We start from the raw sequence: 23265 nt of genomic DNA, 5'->3' as shown, positions 1-23265 counted from the left end.
AGCACCTTTTGAACAGCTCTCTAATGTACGGGAAGTTTTCTGTCTTATGAACCCCCTCTCCCAAAGTAGTAGCCAGAAAACTTGCTTTCCCAGCTACCCTTGCAGCTACGGTGCTGGCATGTGGCTATGGTTCCTCCAGTTGGACTCATCTGCAGGATACTTTGGTTTGGGGCTGAGTAAGGATGCAGAATTTACAGTCCACAGAGCATGTGGGAGAGATGATTGGCTCCTGGGGGCAGCTGTGGTAGAGCTGTGATGTGTTGTCCCGAGTGCCGTCAGTGTGCGCTGGGCAGGGTTGTATGAACCGAGCTCCTGGTGGCAGTAGTGTGGATACTGAGGCTGCCCCTGTGGGGTGTCGAGTGTCATCCTTGCTGCACCGCTGAGGACCCTGGCTCCCTGCCCCCACCTCGGAGGCTCCGTGCACTGCTCAATCTTTGAATAATTCCTCTCTGCTTAAGATGAGCAGAGTGGAATCTATTGTTTGCCACTAGGCACCATTACTGATAAACTGGTTAGTGGTCTCCATGTCTCTTTTTCCTGCCACTATTATCTATTCTTCATACCAGTAGAATGATTTTTTAAAAACTCAAATCTGATCTTGTGACTCAGGATGAGTCCCCAGATTCTAAAGTGACCCCTACATCCTTCATGATTTGTACTGTGTGGAGGTGGGAGCACATCTATTACCCGGCTCCTTGGGTTTTCCACAAGATGGAAGATTTTTTATTCCATTCCCAGAAGAGAACAGGGGTGGAAACAACACCTGCCGTTCCCTCTAGCCCCTCACTCGCTTCTTCAGGGGAGGAGGAGTGAACGTACTGATGATACTGTAGAAAGCATTTCTGCCCAGCGTGGCCTAAGCCTTCCTTAGCTTTCTTCTTTGGCCTGGCCCGCTTGAGGTTGCACACACTCTTTGCCTTTAGCTGGTGAGCTGGGGGCAGGACTGCTTGGAGGGATGTGTGATGTGTACAGATCCTCTGCCTGTTACTGGGGGTAAATGTAGGGAGGAGGAAGCTCATTGTGACCTTGGGTTCAAGACATACCCTCCAAGTCAGCTTGACTAGTAATAAGGCTGATCTTGGGCTTTCTACCTAATTTCAGTGTATTTTCCTAGTTGGTAGAGAACCCAAAAGGGAGAGACGTGTGGTTAACTGGACCTTTTCATACCCCAACAAATTTGGTCACTGCTTGCACCAGTTTCCTCTCTTGTCACTTCCCTGTTGCTCATCATATATCTATATATCTATAATGTCTATTATATATCTATATTTATATAAATTATTACATATTGTAATAATCGCCCTGCAGTTCCTGGAGTGTGCCATGCTCTTTATCACCTCTGGACCTTTGCACATTCTGTTCCCTTTCCTACTTCTTTCCCTTGTTAAGTTATCTTCAGTTAAGATATTTCATCCTCCATGAAACTGTCTCTCTCCCTCCCAGGCTGGATTTGGGACATTTCCCTTGTGCTCCTTACCATACTATTTTTTTTTCTTTTTTTTTGGCCGCAACACATGGCTTTCGGGATCTTAGTTCCCTGACCAGGGACTGAACCTGCACCCCAGCAGTGAAAGCGCAGAGTCCTAACCACTGGACCGCCAGGGAATTCCCTTTACTGTCCTATCTTTGGTACACATCTCATATAAAATTGTAAGATTGTAGTTGACTGTTAATTGGCCTCTCTCCCCCATTAGGTTGTGTTTTATTCCCTTTTGCCCCACATCTCTGGGACATAGTTTGTCACTTGTGTTTTCTGAGTGAGTGTATTAAACTTGAGTTTCCCAACGGGTGTATCATGGCATGCAGGAAGACCACACGGATTGCAGGTGTTCTGTAAGAGAGTGATCCTCTTAGCCCTTGGTTTCTGGATGTGTGGGCTCTTGGAATAGACGGAGACGCCAGGCCCATTGCATCTGGCCATAAGCAGCCTGGCCTGAGACTCCTCAGGGGCAAGCCCCAAAGGAGTGAGGTTTGGTGATACACCCTGAGGTTCCTGCAGCTGCTGAGAAGAATGAGCAGTAGCCACTGCTTGGCCTCGGTGGGAGGAAGGCAGCCCATGATGTGCTCTGCAACCTCCATGCCTACTCCCTGCAGCCAGCTCCGGTGCATCCTGCTGCCCAGTGTGGATGAGGAGCCTGTGGAATTGTGGAGGAGGTGGGCTTCTCTGTGCCCAAGGCACACAGTGAACAGCCCAAGGTGTGGCCCTCAGGGGTAGGAGGGTGAAGAGTCCAAGGGGCATCCTGAGAGTCCAGCTCTCTACTGGTCCTGAATCTTCCTTCAGTTGCTTGTTGATGTTCCCTATCATGGTATCTAAGCCGGCCACACGGAGGCTGTGCTAAAAATGCACACATGTTCTGCATGCATGAAAAGTATGATTGGATATGAAATTCTTCTTCATCATCAACAAGAATTTTCAACATTACCCTTGTCAATGAAAGAAAAGGAAGAGCTAGTAAATAAAAAAAAATATAATTACCTATAATTTAAACTCTTGCAAAATTTTGAATGACCTTGAAAAAGGATTTTACATTTTTTTATCACCCACTTCTGTGAATAGTTTTCTTTTGTGATGACGATATTTATTTTAAGAAATTAATACTTGGGACTTCCCTGGTAGCTCAGTGATTAAGAATCCGTCTGCCAATGCAGGGGACACAGGTTCGAGCCCTGGAAGCTCCTACATGACGCAGAGCAACTAAGCCCGTGTGCCACAACTACTGAGCCCGAGGGCCACAATTACTGATCCCGTGCACCTAGAGCCTGTGCTCTGTAACAAGAGAAGCCACCGAAATAAGAAGCCTGCACACTGCAATGAAGAGTAGCACCTGCTCGCCGCAACTAGAGAAAGCCCACGCACAGCAACGAAGACCCAACGCAGCCATAAATAAATAAATAAATAAATAAATTTATTAAAAAAAGAAATTAATACTTAAAAATCTTGATCAGGAAATCAACTATAGTTGAATTAAAAAATAAATAAAAAATTTTGATCAGGAGGTGTTTAGTCATTTTTCAAGTACAAAAGCTAATACAAAATTTATGTTCACGGAAGCAAGCTCAAGTTTCGTATAAAAATTTAAATATTTTATTTGGAAGTTTTATGTAAAACCAGTATTCAAAAACTTCCATATTGTTGTATATCTTATTTTCCTTATAATTATACAGTAAAAAGAGAGTGCATTGAATTTTTTTCCATCAAGTCCTATCTAGATGCCTCCAAATTCCCTTCAGTTTACTCTGGTGTGCCATTCAAATATTAGCATTTTCTATGTGTGCCATGATGTGAGGAAGGTTAGAAACACTGCATCAAGTCACTTCTTCCAGGGAGCCTTCCAGAAACACTTCTAAACTGTAATCAATCATTAACCAGGGGTAACTCCCAAACATGAGTTGGTCAGTTGAGGAAACGGTTGGTGCTTCCATGAGGGACCAGATGCCACTTCTACATCAGAAACTTGCTGCTGCAGCTTTCTTTGCTGTTGCCAGAGAACAAGGGCAGCTCTCTGCCACTTGTGGGCATTTGCTACTCAAAGTCAGGCATGGGTGCATCCGACTGGTGCAACCGGGTCACATGCCTAGGGGGCTAGGACATGTTCTTAGCTCACAGAGGGTGATGGTTTTTCTCCCTACCAGACTTCTAAAGTGGAGAGTTCCCCAAAGGAGGGAGGGTCAAGTGCTGGGTGGCCACAGTGACTGTTAAGTGTCTACTCTCTAGTTCCCATCCAGGATGGCCTCAGGGTTTCACCCAGTCTGAGATGCCAGAGAAGGAGGTACGGGATCAAGCTTATGACACATGTTGGGATAAGAATAGGGAATCCAGGGAGATGCTCTTGTCCAGTTGGATGTGTTATCACCAGTTAAGGATGATGTCAGAAATCAAGGATGGGGAAAGGCAGGGAAGAATATTCATGTGGAATATTTCAAGGGGGTAACAGTTCCCTCTTTTCTAAAAGGCATCCAGGGAAAATAGATAGCTAGTGGGAAGCAGCCGTATAGCACAGGGAGATCAGCTCAGTGCTTTGTGACCACCTAGATGGGTGGGATAGGGAGGGTGGGAGGGAGACGCAAGAGGGAGGAGATATGGGGATATATGTATATGTATAGCTGATTCACTTTGTTATAAAGCAGAAACTAACACACCATTGTAAAGCAATTATACTGCAATAAAGATGCCAATAAAGATGTTAAAAAAAAAAAAAGGCATCCAGGGCATAAGACTGCAGTGTGTTTCTGGGAGAAAACTAGGTCAAAGGGCCAGGTAAACTCCTCCATGGCCTCTGGGTGGGTCACTTAGTTGGATGTGAAGTTCCTAGACATCTGCCTTCATGACTGACACGGACCTCTGACTACTGGTATAGCCATGGCAATTACCTTGCTCACAGATCCAGAACAACCTCAAAGAGATTAAATGCTCTTCCCCATTGGCAGCATTCCCTTCCATTCTGCCTCATCCTAATAACTCATGCTCTGGTAGTGAGTCTGGGGTGTGGGAGAGGAGGTAAGATATAGATTTATCTTTGTTTTAATGCCAACGCTTTCTGCCAGGAAGCCTAATCTCTGAGGTGCTGCATAGTTTCTGTTAGGCTGGGTTTGAAACCAGCACCTGAGGGCTGGGAGGAGTAGCAGTCAGTGAGTGAGCAGACAACCCCTGAGTCCCATCAGGGTGAGGGGACCTGCCTCTTCACCATGTGCTGCAGGGCCCTTGTCACCTCCTTGTTCCGAAGGGTGTAGATGATGGGGTTGAGCATGGGGGTGATGACCGTGTAGAAGAGGCTGAGGATGCAGTCTGTGGTAACAGAGGAGCCTGCCCGGGGCCAGATGTAGGTGATGCTGGCCGTTCCAAAGAAGGGGAGGACCACGAGCAGGTGGGAGGAACAGGTGGAGAAGACCTTGCGGTGGCTCTGGGTGGAGGCCATTGCCAGGATGGCACCCAAGATGCGGGCGTAAGAAGTGACAATCAGAGAGAAGGGGACGACGATGAAGACCACGGTGGCTGTCATCACAGAGATCACGCTCCTGTGCTTCCTAGCACTTGCCAACCTCAGTACTGGCAGGATGTCACAGAGGAAGTGTGGGATGATTGGGCAGCTGGGGAAAGGCAGGGTGAAGATGAGGAAGGAATGGGTGGTGGCCGTGATGATGCCCATGAGCCAGGAGATGCCCATCATGGCCATGCAGGCCCACCAGCTCATGAGGGTGGAGGAGTTCAGGGACCGGCAGATGGCAGCCTAGCGGTCATAGACCATTCCTGTGAGCAGGCAGCACTCTGAGATGCCCAGGACAATGAAGACATACATCTGGGCTGCATGGCCCCGGAAGAAGATGGTGCAGGGGTGCAGGGAGGCCAGGTCAGTCAGGGTCCTGGGCACGATGTCAGTGGTGTAGAGGAGCTCCACCATGGAGAGGTGGCGCAGGAAGAAGTACATGGGCGAGTGAAGGGTAGGGCTGGCCCATGTGAGAAGGATGATCAGAGAGTTACCCAGCAAGGTGGCCAGGTAGACCAGAAGCACCCTCAGAAGAGGGGGCCCTTAGGTCGGAGAACCCCAGAAGGAGGAATTCAGGCAGAGTCTGATTTACTTTAGCCATCCCTTCAGGCTAGAGCCTATGGTATAGCCAAGAAAGAGACGTTTATATAGAAACAATCAGCAGTTCCTGTAATTTCATAAAGCACCTTTCATACAGTCCCTCTCAAATCAACTGAGGGAGTTAGGGTCTCCACTTTATGGATGAGGCAGGGTTAAATAATTTGCTGGAGGTATGTGGAGGGAGTGGCAGGCATGGACTTGAATCTAGGTCTCTTGAGTCCAGATTCCATGTATTTCTCACTGTTCCCTGTGCTCTGGGTCCTGTGTGCAGGCCTGACTCCAAGGTGTACTCTGGGTCTTTCGACAGGGTAGGGATGGAGTAGCTGCTATGTCCTAGGCCTCTTTGTATTCCCTGGACCAAAACCCCAGCCTGAAAGAAACTATGCAGCCCCCCACAGTGGACTGAGTCAGGGACTGTCCCAAGCCTGTATCTAATGATCACCATGGGGGGCTGTGGATTTAGAATGTCGTGCAATGATGTGAACTGCGTGTGTGATAATGCCCAATTGTATCCCGCTTTGGGGTTCTGCAGAATCTTTTTCATAGATTGTCAGGTTCTGGCACCTGCCTTGTGAGGGGAGTGGGGCAGGGACTGGCCGTGTTGTACTTCACTCTCCTCTTATCTGGGCCCTGTGATCAGCGATACCAGCTGTCCACACTCTGTTCTCCCAGGCCTCCATGCATTTCCATAGAGAAGGCCTCCTGCGGGGAATGTTTCTATGCATTCTATTAAAATCCCACTCATCCTTCAAGCTCAACTCAAGTTCTCCCTCCCCTATGGTAGCATCTCTGCTCCTCATGGTCAGAAATAATTACCCATGGAATTTCAGGGTTAAAAGTAACCTTAAGGGTCATATATTTGAGCATGACAATGCTCGGATGTTATCTACAACATCTTAGAAGGGTGCCGTGTGGTGTCTGTTTGAGCATCTGCAGTCATGGGGGACTCACCATCTATTGGGGTAGCCTTGTCTAGCGTTGGCCTGCTCTGCCTGTAGGAGAAGTCTTGATTATATTGGTCTTGGCTAAATTCTTTGTATTTTATAGAACGTCAAAGCTCTCTTGTACCAGACAGCCTTCAAGTATTTGAGGAAAGCACCTTTGCTGGTACTCTCATGAGACATTACTTTTTAGAGAAGAGTCTCCAGCACTTTTTAGAGAAGAGTCTCCACTGTAAGGTTTTTTTAAAAAAATACATTTATTTATTTTTGGCTGCGTTGGGTCTTCATTGCTGCGCACGGGCTTTCTCTAGTTGCGGCGAGCAGGGGCTCCTCTTCGTTGCGGTGCGCAGGCTTCTCATTGTCATGGCTTCTCTTGCTGTGGAGCTCAGGCTCTAGGCGCAAGGGCTTCAGTAGTTGTGGCACGTGGGCTCAGTAGTTGCGGCTTGCGGACTCTAGAGCTCAGGCTCAGTAGTTGTGGCGTACGGGCTTAGTTGCTCCGCGGCATGTGGGACCTTCCCGGGCCAGGGCTCGAACCCGTGTCCTTTGCATTGGCAGGCAAGTTCTTAACCACTGCGCCACCAGGGAAGCCCTCCACTGTAAGGTTTTGCAGGGCAAGTTGGGGAGGTAGTGAGGGGCTGTCTGTTTTCACAGCTGCTAATGTTTCCCAAGTGCCAGGTCCCTGCCAGGCACTATGCTAGACGGCTTAATATTCATGAAACCTTTGGATCTTCACAATCACACTATGACATAGGAACCTTATTTTCTCCATTTTACAGATGAGCACATGGAAGCCCAGACAGTAACTTTCTCAAAGTCACATACCCAGTAACTGAGAAAGTCTGCGTTCAAATCCAGTCCTGTCTAACTCCAGCTCCTGTGCTCTGGATCACTAAGTTATCAACTGTCTTAGAGGCTAACTGAATCACCAGAACAACTAGCATGGTACCCTGTACATGCCAAGTGTTCAGCTAAACACTTATTAAATGAATGAATGAATCCACTTACAAAGACAGCGGAACTGATGAACAAAAAGATTAAGTTATTTGCTTAAAGTCATGTACTATTTGGACAAAGACAGGAAACTGGCCTTGAGTCTTCTAGAAGTCTGGGTTCCCAAGATTTGCAGAGCTTGTATCACCCCCATTTACCCCATACATGGAGATTAGCCAGCCATCTTCATCTTTAAGCAAAAGGGTCTCAAACTTCTGCCCATTGCTCAGACAATCTCCTCCCCACCCTCACTTTGCTCACTCACCATATTTTTGGCCTTAAGTCATTTACTCTCTAGCTGACACTTAGAGCTTGCTGTGTGCTGGGCGTTGTGCAGTATCTTAGTTGACTTTATAATATCTCTCGTGATAGTTGTTATTCCATCTAACATGTGCATATCCTTTAAGAGTAATTCAGAATAATGAAAATTTCTTCAACAAATATTGCTCACATATTATAGCATAAACAATTCAGAGTCATCCATTTGGCAGGATTTCTGAGACTTCTAATTTTATGAAGTTTTTCTACTTTCATCAGAAGGAAAAAGCCAAACAAATTACATAATGCAAAAGTAATCTTTGGGACCGGATCACCTGACTCAAGAGAAATTTCCCAAATACACAGACCAAAGCATATAATCAGTGTCTACACCCTTTCCTAGATAGCACTATGCATAGTCATTTGGTGTTAATTTTTGAATTTTTAAAAATAATGCTTAGGTAAGACTCAAAAAATAATATTTTCTCAATTTCTATATACAGTTATCACTAGGGAAAAGCAGATGTCAAGTGTTTGTTAATAATTATTGATTGATCTGGCAACATTGACCAATCTGGTGATAAGTATAATAACCCAGAATAGGATTTTGTATACTTACAAATTTTTACCAAATTATATGTGTTTTCAATATACACAATACAATCAGTCCAAGTTACTAACTGCTGAATAAATGCCTTGTAAGGAAGGAAATGACATATAACTATATTCACATCCTACCAGTTAGTTAAGTTCAGAGGCAGTTTATTTCACTGTATAGAGTATAGGACTTGTCCATGAAAAGCTCCCTAGCAGTGCCATCTGGTGGACAGAATTTACAGTGCTTGTATCTGAACATAGTCAAGTCTGAACATTTTTACACTTTAAAAAAAAAATCTGGCGCTTCGTGACATTTTAGCTCTCAAGATAATGTGACATATGCAATTTTATTAAAAGTATTACATTTATTAAAATTATTTAAAAGTTACCCAAAGAAACAGGATCACTCCCTCCCTTGCTTCTTCACTGTTTTATGGGTATATCAAAGAAAGAGTGTGTCACATATGACTCGTTTTTGTCACCTAACTTTATTATTCTCAATAGCATTTATAACTCCCTGGAATCCCTCTCCACAATAACTTATATGCTGCTTAAGAGCGTATCATGGTCATCAGTGATTTCCAAAATATTCAATCCAAGAAGTCCACAGACTTTATCTACATCTTTCAAGAAGCGAGCACCAAATAAATATTTTCAAATAAATAAATAAATAATTCTGTTCAATTTTAAGTGCTACTACATTTGAAAGACCCAGGTAAAATAATAGAGCAAGAACATAAGGGTGGACAGGATTGCTATGTTTGGTCTTGACAGATAAGGTTTGACTGAAGTTGTTAGGGAAGCTGAATATTATACAAGAAACCCAAAGTTATTATCATTACACATGTAAAAGGACAAGAGGTTTAATTTCTTTTTTTTTTTTTAAATTAATTAATTAATTAATTTATTTTTGGCTGTGTTGGGTCTTCGTTTCTGTGCGAGGGCTTTCTCTAGTTGTGGCGAGCGGGGGCCACTCTTCATTGCGGTGCACGGGCCTCTCACTGTTGCGGAGCACAGGCTCCAGATGCGCAGGCTCAGTAGTTGTGGCTCAGGGGCCTAGTTGCTCCGTGGCATGTGGGATCTTCCCAGACCAGGGCTCGAACCCATGTCCCCTGCATTGGCAGGCAGATTCTCAAGCACTGCGCCACCAGGGAAGCCCTGATTTATTCTTAAAGAAGAAAAAGGTAGCTTTTAAAACAATGGGAGGAACTAACAGGAAAGCACCTTTCCTCTTTGTATGAAGAAAATCTTTCTAAGAAGCAGAACCATGTGAAAATGAAATAGACTGCCTTCAAAAATATGAAATTCTCATTTGATTAAACTTATTCAAGTGTATCCTAATTGGTTATTCATTTAGGAAGCATATAGAATGAATTCAGTTTGAACTGTCTGTTAAATTAAATTATTTAAAGCACTTCTCTGACGTAAAAAAAACACAAAACATTATGCATTTTAAAGTGTTAAATAAACACTAAAAGAGGGTACCTAAAATTTAAATATCCATTGTATCACTCCTTCCTGATCCCACCCTCTATCTTTAGGTAGAATATGGTTTCCAATCTTTGGGGGGATTATTTATATGCATTAATGCTATAAGATAGACAACTATAATTAAATATATCATTAATTAATTTCTGTCCCACAATCATCTGATAACCTATCATCAAAACTGAAATTCTCTTATTTCACTAAAAATGATAACAAGAATATTTTTCTACTTTAAGGAAAAGCTTTAAAATTTAAACATTACCTCTTTTTTAAAAAAATAATAAGTCTTCCACCTCTAAATGATATGAGGTTCTGGGAAATGTAAAAGAAACCTTCGAATTATAGCTTAATTATTTAGTGTCTGGAATTAGCCTCAATTGGAAGGTATAAAATGTTTTATTTTTGATGAACAGCTAACATAGTGCCTTGTCTTCCTTTTCAATTATTCTGAAAATATAAGTAGAAAGACTCTACGCATTGTTTTATGTAGATTACAGATTCATCATTTTTACCATTTCACTCTCTTCTTTCATATTTACCAATTTTAATCATCATAGAGAATTCCTCCCCATAATTATCTTCCCAGAGTTATTTTGAACTCTTGGTGGGTGACAGGGAGAAAACTCTTTAAAGATGGCTGAGTATAATAGATGTCTTTGAGAAGATTTGGACAAGGATTTTTTTGGTAGCCATTCCTCAAATCCTGTGCATACGTAATTGTTATTACAGGTTGCTTGTGATATGATTTTGATATTTAGTTGATATCAAATCCTAAATCATGAGTAGTGAAATTAATTTATTATTCTCTTGTGTGGCAGCTCTGGTTAAAAGGACTAGCTGAGAATATTGCTAGAGCATCATATGACAATAGTTTCTAATGTGGTTCAAAGCAACTGCTCAATCTAATCAATCAAACAATAGCCCTGAGATAATATATATAAAATCTATAATCTGTATATGTGACCTTGAAGGGAATACAAATAATAAGTATATTAACTGAGTGAAGTAAAGATTGTAATGTGTTTATCTGATTGACTAATGGAAATATCTTCATTCATTCTCCCAATAATAGCATCTCAGGAGAAATGGTTTAATTGCATCTTACTATTCAAACTGATTTTTAAAATACATATGTAAATATATATATTTAAAATGCCAAGAAATTGGGTAAAATGTTACTTTACATGTGAGTGTTAGAAGAGAAACAGTGATTCAAATTTGTCCATATATAAAGAAAACAGTTTTAGAAAAAGAGTTTTTGTTTTTCCCCAATTTATTCTAGATTATATTTATTAAACCTGATGAATAATATAAGATGGCTATTTCCACTGGAGGAAAAATAACTGTAAATAAATTTTAAACTAACTTCCAGACGTTAAGAAATGTAAAATGAATTTAAACAGGAAGCTACAAATCACTCTTTCAAATAGATTTCTTTAAAAGAAGATGTGGTCAAGGGCAGATATAATTCCCTGTGGAAGGAGTCAGAAAATAATAGTGTTTGAATATGTACTAAAATTACTTTTAACATGTGGACTCTTTGGAAACTACTCCAATAATGCTGACATTCACCCAAGAGATTCTTGTGAGTATGTGTGTGTGCGTGTCTGTGTGTGTATGACAAGTATGAAAACTTAAGTAAACACTTGTCTCTGACTCTATATTTTTAAACATGTAATGTACTACTTAAAGCTATTTCAGCTTATCTTGCCCTGTAATCACCTATTCAGAGATTTCTTAAAGTTCTTTCTCATTTTGTTCTTTGACTAAATTTACTTTTTAATAGGGCCCAATGAGACAGATTAAAATTGTGAGTTATTTTCCATGGGCTTTAAGATAATTCATAGCAGGATGCAAAAGTCTCATTCCCCCAGTGGGAATCATCTGGTTGCCCTGGTATAACCTATAGCTAATTATGGTAAAACAGATCAAATTGTTAGAGGAAGTTTGAGAAATTAGCTACCCTACACCCCAACTGTACTTTGAAACCTGTGGAGTCCCATTTTCTCATTAACCTCAAAGGCATGATTCCAACTCTCTTAGGTATCTCTCTAACTGGCACACTTAACTGTGAAAATGCAGTGTTATTTTAGACATCCACTGGGAATCACACTATTTGGAAATCATCAGAGTCGACTGGCCCCAAACATGCTACCCTGGGGGTGACTTCATCTTTAACTAAAAATATTTGTATAAATATTCTCTAAGGACCAAGGTGATTAATGGCAACAACAGAAGAGTGCTATGTGAGTTTTTGATTGGTCTCCAGGGTTTGCTGCATTAGAGATGTAAATTTCTTTTAACTATGAACTCCAGAAGGCACATTAGACACTTTAAATGAAAAGGATATCTTAGAGGGATTCTGTCCTCTTGCATAATTAAGATGATATTCTCCTCAAAACAAAAAGTTAATCAGAAAATTTCCTTACCAAATATACAAATCCTTAGGATTAGGGGGAATAAAACCTACTTATTAAGAAATATTTTTCTCTTACCTAATCTAGGTTTGGGTAAGGTATTGTGCAAAAAAAATATGGAATTTGGAATAAAGAGAGCTGGATTCTGGTGGTGAATTGGTACCAGTAAGAAACGTGCACATGGACTAGACAGGCTATGTTTTAAGGATTTCTCATTTAAAATTCTCAAGAATTTTATATATCACAGACTATTTTAAAGACGAAGTTTAAAAGTCCATGCAAACTAATGCATACTCCATTTCCTGTTCTATTCCCCTGACTTGAATCATACTTAACACAAACGACCAGATCCCTATCATGTTTTGCAGAAAATAAAACAAACATCTAAAACAAGAGATTTGTCATTACTCACTCTGGTTTCACAATTCTGCTTGTCATGCACAAGATGTCATAGTTAAATGAGTCTTCAGAAATTGCCATGTTTTTCTTCTTCACACTATTTCTTGGTTCAGTCCACAATAGGGAAATAGTAATAAAAATTATCATATAAAAAGCATAACGGCCAGTGTCCTTGTCCCCACAGTGAGCCACAGCCACCTACCACCTCTGCAGGAGACCCTCCAACACAAGGAGGTACTATAAAGGCCTCTGTGACAGTAGTTGAACAATAAGGAAGATGAATTTATAAGCCACAGCATTCTCTGATGGGGAGTAGCCAACAAGTTAGGTCTTAATTTTTGAAGATTGGATGCCTCAATAATATCTGGAGCAGAAGCAAGAAGAACTACAATCCTGCAGCCTGTGGAACAAAAACCACATTCACAGAAAGAAAGACAAGATGAAAAGGCAGAGGGCTATGTACCAGATGAAGGAACAAGATAAACCCCCAGAAAAACAACTAAATGAAGTGGAGATAGGCAACCTTCCAGAAAAATAATTCAGAATAATGACAGTGAAGATGATCCAGGACCTCGGAAAAAGAATGGAGGCAAATATCAAGAAGATGCAAGAATGTTTAACGAAGACCTAGAAGAATTAAAGAACAAACAAACAGAGATGAACAATACAATAACTGAAATGAAAACTACACTAGAAGGAATCAATAGCAGAATAACTGAGGCAGAAGAACAGATAAATGACCTGGAAGACAGAATGGTGGAATTCACTGCTGCAGAACAGACTAAAGAAAAAAGAATGAAAAGAAATGAAGACAGCCTAAGAGACCTCTGGGACAACATTAAACACAACAACATTCGCATTATAGGGGTCCCAGAAGGAGAAGAGAGAGAGAAAGGACCCGAGAAAATATTTGAAGAGATTATAGTCGAAAACTTCCCTAACATGGGAAAGGAAATAGCCACACAAGTCCAGGAAGCACAGAAGAGTCCCAGGCAGGATAAACCCAAGGAGAAACACGCTGAGACACAGAGTAATCAAATTGGCAAAAATTAAAGACAAGGAAAAATTATTGAAAGCAGCAAGGGAAAAATGACAAATAACATACAAGGGAACTCCCAAAAGGTTAACAGCTGATTTCTCAGCAGAAACTCTACAAGCCAGAAAGGAGTGGCACCATATATTTAAATTGATGAAAGGGAAGAACCTACAACCAAGATTACTCTACCTGGCAAGGATCTCATTCACATTCGATGGATAAATCAAAAGCTTTACAGACAAGAAAAAGCTAAGAGAATTCAGCACCACCAAACCAGCTCTACAACAAATGCTAAAGGAACTTCTCTAAGTGGGAAACACAAGAGAAGAAAAGGACCTACAAAAACAAACCCAAAACAATTAAGAAAATGGTCATAGAAACATACATACCAATAAATACCTTAAACATGAATGGATTAAATGCTCCAACCAAAAGACACAGGCTTGCTGAATGGATACAAAAACAAGACCCATATACATGCTGTCTACAAGAGACCCACTTCAGACCTAGGGACACATACAGACTGAAAGTGAGGGGATGGAAAAAGATATTCCATGTAAATGGAAATCAAAAGAAAGCTGGAGTAGCAATACTCATATCAGACAAAATAGACTTTAAAGTAAAGAATGTTACAAGAGACAAGGAAGTACACTACATAATGATCAAGGGATCAATCCAAGAAGAAGATATAACAATTATAAACATATATGCACCCAACATAGGAGCACCTCAATACATAAGACAACTTCTAACAGCTATAAAAGAGGAAATTGACAGTAACACAATAATAGTGGGGGACTTTAACACCTCACTTACACCAATGGACAGATCATCCAAAATGAAAATAAATAAGGAAACAGAAGCTTTAAATGACACAATAGACCAGATAGATTTGATTGATATTTATAGGACATTCCATCCAAAAACAGCAGATTACACTCTCTTCTCAAGTGCGCATGGAACATTCTCCAGGATAGATCACATCTTGGGTCACAAATCAAGCCTCAGTAAATTTAAGAAAATTGAAATCATATCAAGCATCTTTTCTGACCACAACGCTATGAGATTAGAAATGAATAACAGGGAAAAAACCGTAAAAAACACAAACACATGGAGGCTAAACAATACGTTACTAAATAACCAAGAGGTCACTGAAGAAATCAAAGAAGAAATCAAAAAATACCTAGAGACAAATGACAATGAAAACACGACGATCCAAAACCTATGGGATGCAGCAAAAGCAGTTCTAAGAGGGAAGTTTATAGCTATACAAGCCTACCTAAAGAAACAAGAAAAATCTCAAGTAAACAATCTAACCTTACACCTAAAGGAACTAGAGAAAGAAGAACAAACAAAACCCAAAGTTAGCAGAAGGAAAGAAATCATAAAGATCAGAGTGGAAATAAATGAAATAGAAACAAAGAAAACAATAGCAAAGATCAGTAAAACTAAAAGCTGGTTCTTTGAGAAGGTAAACAAAATTGATAAGCCATTAGCCAGACTCATCAAGAAAAAGAGGGAGAGGACTCAAATCAATAAAATTAGGAATGAAAAAGGAGAAGTTACAACAGACACCGCAGAAATACAAAGCATCCTAAGAGACTACTATAAGCAACTCTATGTCAATAAAATGGACAACCTGGAAGAAATGGACAAATTCTTAGAAAGGTATATAAACTTCCAAGACTGAACCAGGAAGAAACAGAAAGTATGAACAGATCAATCACAAGTAATGAAATTGAAACTGTGATTAAAAACCTTCCAACAAACAAAAGCCCAGGACCAGATGGCTTCACAGGCGAATTCTATCAAATATTTAGAGAAGAGCTAACACCTATCTTTCTCAAACTCTTCCAAAATATAGCAGAGGGAGAAACACTCCCAAACTCATTCTATGAGGCCACCATCACCCTGATACCAAAACCAGACAAAGATGCCACAAAAAAAGAAAACTACAGGCCAATATCACTGATGAACATAGATGCAAAAATCCTCAACAACATACTAGCAAACGGAATCCAATGGCACATTATAAGTATCATACACCATGGTCAAGTGGGGTTTATCCCAGGGATGCAAGGATTCTTCAATATAAGCAAATCAATCCATGTGATACACCATGTTAACAAACTGACGGAGAAAAACCATGTGATCATCTCAACAGACGCAGAAAAAGCTTTTGACAAAATTCAACACCCAATTATGATAAAACCCCTCCAGAAAGTAGGCATAGAGGGAACTTACCTCAACATAATAAAGGCCGTATATGACAAACCCACAGCCAACATCCTTCTCAATGGTGAAAAACTGAAACCATTTCCTCTAAGATCAGGAACAAGACAAGGTTGTCCACTCTCACCACTATTATTCAACATAGTTTTGGAAGTTTTAGCCACAGCATTCAGAGAAGAAAAATAAGTAAAAGGAATCCAAATTGGAAAAGAAGAAGTGAAGCTGTCACGGTTTGCAGATGACATGATACTATACATAGAGAATCCTAAAAATGCTACCAGAAAACCACTAGAGCTAATCAATGAATTTGGTAAAGTAGCAGGATACAAAATTAATGCACAGAAATCTCTTGCATTCCTATACACTAATGATGAAAAATCTGAAACAGAAATTAAGGAAACACTCCCATTTATCATTGCAACAAAAAGAATAAAATACCTAGGAATAAACCTACCTAAGGAGACAAAAGACCTGTATGCAGAAAACTATAAGACACTGATGAAAGAAATTAAAGATGATACAAACAGATGGAGAGATACACCATGTTCTTGGATTGGAAGAATCAACATTGTGAAAATGACTATACTACCCAAGCAATCTATAGATTCAATGCAATTCCTAGCAAATTACCAATGGCATTTTTCACAGAACTAGAACAAAAATATTTCACAATTTGTATGGAAGCACAAAAGATCCTGAATAGCCAAAGCAATCTTGATAAAGAAAAATGGACTAGACTATAGTAGTCAGACTATACTACAAAGCTACAGTAATTAAGACAGTATGGTACTGGCACAAAAAAGAAATATGGATCAATGGAACAGGATAGAAAGCCCAGAGATAAACCCATGCATATATGGTCACCTTATGTTTGAAAAAGGAGGCAAGAGTATACAATGGAGAAAAGATAGCCTCTTCAGTAAGTGGTTCTGGGAAAACTGGACAACTACATGTAAAAGAATGAAATTAGAACACTTCCTAAACCATACACACACAAAAAAACTGAAAATGGATTAAAGACCTTTAGCCAGACACTATAAAACTCTTAGAGGAAAACATAGGCAGAACACTCTATGACATAAATCACAGCAAGATCCTTTTTGACCCATCTCCTAGAGGAATGGAAATAAAAACAAAAATAAACAAATGAGACCTAATGAAACTTAAAAGCTTTTGCACAGCAAAGGAAATCATAAACAAGACGAAAAGACAACCCTCAGAATGGGAGAAAATATTTGCAAATGAAGCAACTGACAAAGGATTAATCTCCAAAATTTACAAGCAGCTCATGCAACTCAATATCAAAAAATCAAACAACCCAATCCAAAAATGGGCAGAAGACCTAAATAGACATTTCTCCAACGAAGATATACAGATTGCCAACAAACACATGAAAGAATGCTCAACATCACTAATCATTAGAGAAATGCAAATCAAAACTACAATGAGATATCATCTCACACCGGTCAGAATGGTCATCATCAAAATATCTACAAACAATAAATGGTGGAGAGGGTGTGGAGAAAAGGGAACCCTCTTGCACTGTTGGTGGGAATGTAAATTGATACAGTCACTATGGAGAACAGCATGGAGGTTCCTTAAAAAACTAAAAATAGAACTACCATACGACCCAGCAATCCCACTACTGGGCAGATACCTGAGAAAACCATAATTCAAAAAGAGTCACGTACCACAATGTTCACTGCAGCACTATTTACAATAGCCAGGATATGGAAGCAACCTAAATGTCCCTCGACAGATGAATGGATAAAGAAGATGTGGCACATATATATAATGGAATATTAATCAGCCATGAAAAGAAATGGAATTGAGTTATTTGTAGTCAGGTGGATGGACCTAGGGTCTCTCATACAGAGTGAAGTAAGTGAGAAAGAGAAAAACAAATACCATATGCTAACACATATGTATGAAATCTAAAAAAATAAAAACTGGTTCTGCCGAACCTAGGGGCAGGGCATAATAAAGACACAGATGTAGAGAATGGACTTGAGGACACAGGGAGGGGGAAGGGTAAGCTGGGATGAAGTGAGAGGGTGGCACTGACATATATACATTACCAAATGTCCAATAGATAGCTAGTGGGAAGCAGCCGCATAGCACAGGGAGATCAGCTCGGTGCTTTGTGACCACCTAGGGAGGTCGGATAGGGAGGGTGAGAGGGAGATGCAAGAGGAAGGGTATATGGGGATATATGTATACATATAGCTGATTCACTTTGTTATACAGCAGAAACTAACACAACACTGTAAAGCAATTATACTCCAATAAAGATGTTAAAAAATAAATTAAAAAAAAATAAACGTTTGATAGAATTCACCAGCTTAAAAAAAAAAAAGAAAGAAAGAACGTAGCCAGAGTTTTGGGAGCAATGACTGTGGAGTAGCAGAGATCTAAATAGGACAAATTTCTGAGAAAGAAATACATAGGTGTATGAAGTCTGGAGTCTATTTTAGTGACAACTAACATGCTGATATTTCCCACCACAGTGACCATGTAGATAAGCAAGAAGAATAAAAATAAGAGAATCCGTACTTCTGGAGATGTTCTGAACCCCAGCAGAATAAACTCGGTCACTTCTGAGTAAGTCCTACTCAGCTCATTCTTCATAGCTGAGACTTATCTGAGAAAATGAGTGGATCATCCCGAACCCTACAGAAAGCCTTGTCAACTTTTGGTTCTTCTTTTATTGAAGTATAGTTGATGTACAATATTATATGTTACAGGTGTACAATATAGTGATTCACAATTTTTAAGGTTATAGTCCTTTTATAGTTATTGTAAAACATTGGCTATATTCCCTATGTTGTACAGTATATCCTTGTAACTTATTTTATACATAATAATTTGTATCTCTTACTCTCCTATTCCTATTTTTCTCCTTCCCCCTTCCCTCTCCCCAATGGCTACCACTAGTTTTTTCTCTATATATGTGAGTCTGCTTCTTTTTCGTTATAGTCACTGGTTTGTTGTATTTTTTTAGATTCCACATATAAGTGATATGATGCAGTATTTGTCTTTCTCTGTCTGATTTATTTCACTTAGCATAATACCCTCCAAGGCCATCCACGTTGCTGCAAATGACAGAAAAAAATGCTAATAGAAGATGAGGTTGTCTTGGCACTACATCTGACAGAATAACTTTACTTTTGGAAGTATTAGTACCCAAATATATTATATATAATTTTTCCTAATATATTCAATGTCAATGATATGAGAAATGTGGATGGACAAAGGACATCTGGGACAGTGATGTTATGAGTCATTTTATGCCATTTGTTTAGAGCCTTGGAATCAGATGGACTGAGTCCAAATTTCACCTCTTTCAGTCTAAAAGAATCTAAGATTGTTACCCACATTTTCAATGCCTTGAAGTCCTCTTTTGTGAAATGGGAGGTACTAATAATACCTAACTATAGGATTGTTGTGAGAATAATATGAAACTGAGTATGAAAAGCAATTTTTGCAGTTACTAGAACACCTTAAATGCATAATAAATGTTAGTCAAATAAATCAACAAGCAAACAAGCACCTAAAAAAATTACTTTTGTTTTAGGAATGAGTATCAGCTGAAAACTTAGGTCAATTCCTTTTCCCACCATAAGATGCAGTTAACTTGGTGGTCTTAAAACATTCTGCTATATAAAAGACATTAGGAAACATGCGATTACTGCTTCATGAGGTGGAATGAAGCACCAGTCTTAAAGAAGGTCATCTGAAATGATAGATCAACTCTTACCTCCTACACTAAGCAGACACTCTTCAACCTCTACTGCCTACTCCATTTACTACTTAACTCTGATTGCTAGTAGCTCTGCTCCCTTTTTGGCAGCCAAACTCCAGCACATCTTTTTCCTTTTATTGTCAAGCATTAACATCTCAGATATATGAATTATTCTGTATATATAGAAGCAAACTTTATGGTTGAAGTACAAGATTAACTTTCCTAAGAACTGTTTTTGTCTTTGTATACATTGTTAAACAGAAGACATTAACACAAATACAGAGAGCAAACAAAATCTGTGTTGCACAGGTTTTGCTTTTTGCTTTTTAAAATAACTATCAATGCTTAATATCAAATACTAAAGATGTATGTGGATAAAACATCAATAATTTTCAATATATCTGAAAAATTTAATCCAAGTGGAAAAGAAGAAATTCTATGTTATAAATTTGTGCCCATTACTATCTTTAATTTCTGAAATATCAAAAAAAATCTTCCCATCAAGGAAATTAATATCATATTTGAAGTCACATTTTAATTTGGACATTTTTATAAAATCAAAACTACAATAGAGTCAGAAAAAGTGAAACTAATTTAGCTTCTGTTACTATTTTTTATGAAGTCAAAAATGTCTTATTAGTTAAAACTGTGGCGTTTAATTCACATAAATCTAAGTTTTAATCCATGTCCTGCCACTCATTGGATAAGTAGTCTTGGACAAATTGTTCATATTCCATGAAACTCTGTTTTCTCATCAGCAAAATATGTCTTAGAACATCTATCCTATAAGATGGTATTGAAAGGATTAAATTAAGTGATGTATATAAATTAAATAAAATATGTAGGATCTGGGAAATATAAAGTGCTCATTAAGAGTGGATATATGATTGGGCGATTGGGATTGACATGTATACACTGATGTGTATAAAATTGATGACTAGTAAGAACCTGCAGCATAAAAACAAACAAACAAACAAAACAACTAATACTAAACTTTCATTGGGTTATTTGTATGGAAATATGTTAATATAAATGTTTCAGACATTACATGAAATTTCTAAAAACCTTAAAAAAAAAAAGAGTGGATATATGAGACTGAACAGAAAAAAAATTTTTTTTCTAAATTAAGAAAACTATCTTCAGAAAAAGTTGAGATTTTTAAAAATCAAGTACCTTACTTGAGATCCAGGAGATACCAAAAGAAGCTTCACTGAAGAATTTTAATAGCTCATTATTCCTTTAAAGGAAGCTTTGAAGAAAGTGCAGTTAACTGCAACATGTTCAACAGTATAGATTAGATTTATTCAACTATCTGAGTGAACTCAGTAAGTAGACCTATTTATTTCTAAGTCTCATGTACTTCATTTTTACTTACTAGAATGAAAAGAGAATCCTAGATCGACTCTTCAGTTTGACATCGAGAAATATCCTACTCTTTATATTATGCAAAGACCGAACTAAAAATCCCTCCTACGTATTACCTACCATAATAAGTTCTAAATCCTTTGATCTAGCCATGTAGTTATTCTTACAAACAAGAAAGTAAATTAGAAATATATATATATGTATATATATACCCACACACATATATATAAATGTGTGGTCTTTCTGAAAAGCAAAAAGGGCCCTGGAGGTCAACTAGGTCAGTGTTTGCCAAACTTCCCCATTCCTCAGAATCAGCTGGGGAGGTTTTGTTTTGTTTCGCTTTTAATACTGATTCCTGGATCACACCTCATTCTTAATTAGTCTCAATATTGAAAAGTCTATTGAGACGAGTGCAGGGATCATTCATTTATTTTTGAAGACTCTCAACTGACTCTAATGAAGTCAGTCCCTACTTAGAAGTTTGAGGACCAGTGAATTTGGTCTTCTTCTGGCAGAATAGCAATATTCTCAATCAGAGTCAATCAAAGTTATTATTAATTATAAATATTCTTCTGGAAGGATATTTTTCACCCTTCATTGCATTGTTTTACAAATATCACTTGCAGAAATTTCTGTCTCTGTTCAACACAAACATGTAATAAATATAACTCATTTCTTATTTTTCTGATGCCAGTGGATACCAAAACTAGATCACTAAATGCTGCTTATATAACCAAGTTCACCCCCAATTCCCAGGCATTCCTTTAGTTTCTTTACATTTATACATAGCTAAAATCACTGCTTTTCTACTACTCAGGCAGATTGGAAAAGAAGCTCAATTTGATTTGCAAAATAAAGGAGTCGAATTCTGATTCTGGCCAAGAAAAAGTAAAAGGAACCAGATTTACTCCACTTTCTAAATCAATAACAACAGAGAGTCTCTTTCTCTCACTCTCGCTCTGACTCTCTCTCTCCTCCCTCTCTCCTTCTACCCTCTGATACATATGCCACATAGACACCCATATACATACCAATATATATATATTTTTCAAGACATTGGAGAGTAGGCAGTAAAGGACAGTGATTCCTGAAATGTCTTTAAATGTGGCAAGCCCAATAATTGTCCAAGTTTATTTCACTGAGTAATTCAAAAAATTAAAATTATAGTTAAAAACTGTCCCACAAAGAAAAACTCCAGTTCACTGCTGAATTCTACCAAATACATAAGTAAGACCTTAAAAACAATTCTACATAAACTTTTCCATGGAATTTAAATGAGGGAATACCTCCTAATTTATTCTATGAAGCCAGTAAAAAGTTGGCATTAAACCAGACAGAAACAGAACAAAAGAAGAAAACTACAGGTCAATATCTGCTGTGAACATTAATGCAAAATTTCTAAACAAATATTTAGTAAATTCAATCCAACAAAGGATCAAAGGGATAATACACTATGACCAAGTAGATGTTATCCCAGGAATGCAAAGCTGGTTTAATGTTCAAAAATAATGTAATTTACTATGTTAACAATGTAGAAAGGAGAATATGTACACACGAAACCAGACATTTATTCCTGATAATTCTCAGCAACTTTCCTCAGCCTGATAAAAGGCATCTGTGAAAAATCTAGGGGTAACATCACCCTTAATGATGAAAGTCTGAAAGAGTTTACCTGAAGCTCAGGAACGAGACAAAGAGTTAGAAAATTATAAATATAACTGATATTAGTTTAGCAGAAGCCAGGAGAGTATTCAGCATTATGAACAATTTTGTTGAAAGAAGACTGTACTTTTTCAAATATCACATCATCTAATGACTTTCAATTTAATGTCTGGCGTCGTCTAGTCCCCTCTGGTAACTGTGGGGAATACAAACTGTGGTTCAGACAGCATTTAGTGATAGTATGTCAAACCAAAGTTTTCCCACAACAATTTGCAAAAATAATCAATAAATGGTTTAGAAAAATTTAGAATGATTTGTGTTAAAAACTTCATCACTAGTAGGAAGTTTAGTAAGTATACAAAAGGGACTATTTTTATTATTGATTTATTTATTGATATACAAACACTTATATAAATGATTACTGAACAAGCTGTTAAATATTTTGATTATCACTCATTTTGGTAACCACTAAAGTAACTGAATCATAAGTCAAAACTCTTCCTATAATAAAAACCCCTTGTCAGATGGCAACTCCCATTAGTTCCTGAAAACC

At 38.7% G+C, this 23265-nt stretch overlaps 1 protein-coding gene across 1 annotated transcript; it reads right to left on the bottom strand.

The window, feature by feature from the left end:
• Positions 1-4658: 4658 nt before the first annotated feature.
• On the bottom strand, positions 4659-5586 carry LOC118901571 (olfactory receptor 10P1). The gene is given in 2 exon segments (XM_036864800.1): positions 4659-5529; positions 5531-5586. Coding segments are annotated over 2 exon segments (927 nt in total).
• Between the last annotated feature and the right edge of the window lie 17679 nt (positions 5587-23265).

This window comes from Balaenoptera musculus, chromosome 10, assembly GCF_009873245.2.
Source record: "Balaenoptera musculus isolate JJ_BM4_2016_0621 chromosome 10, mBalMus1.pri.v3, whole genome shotgun sequence".
In the NCBI taxonomy this organism is placed as follows: domain Eukaryota; kingdom Metazoa; phylum Chordata; class Mammalia; order Artiodactyla; family Balaenopteridae; genus Balaenoptera; species Balaenoptera musculus.
This window is presented reverse-complemented; position numbering and strand designations above follow the sequence as displayed.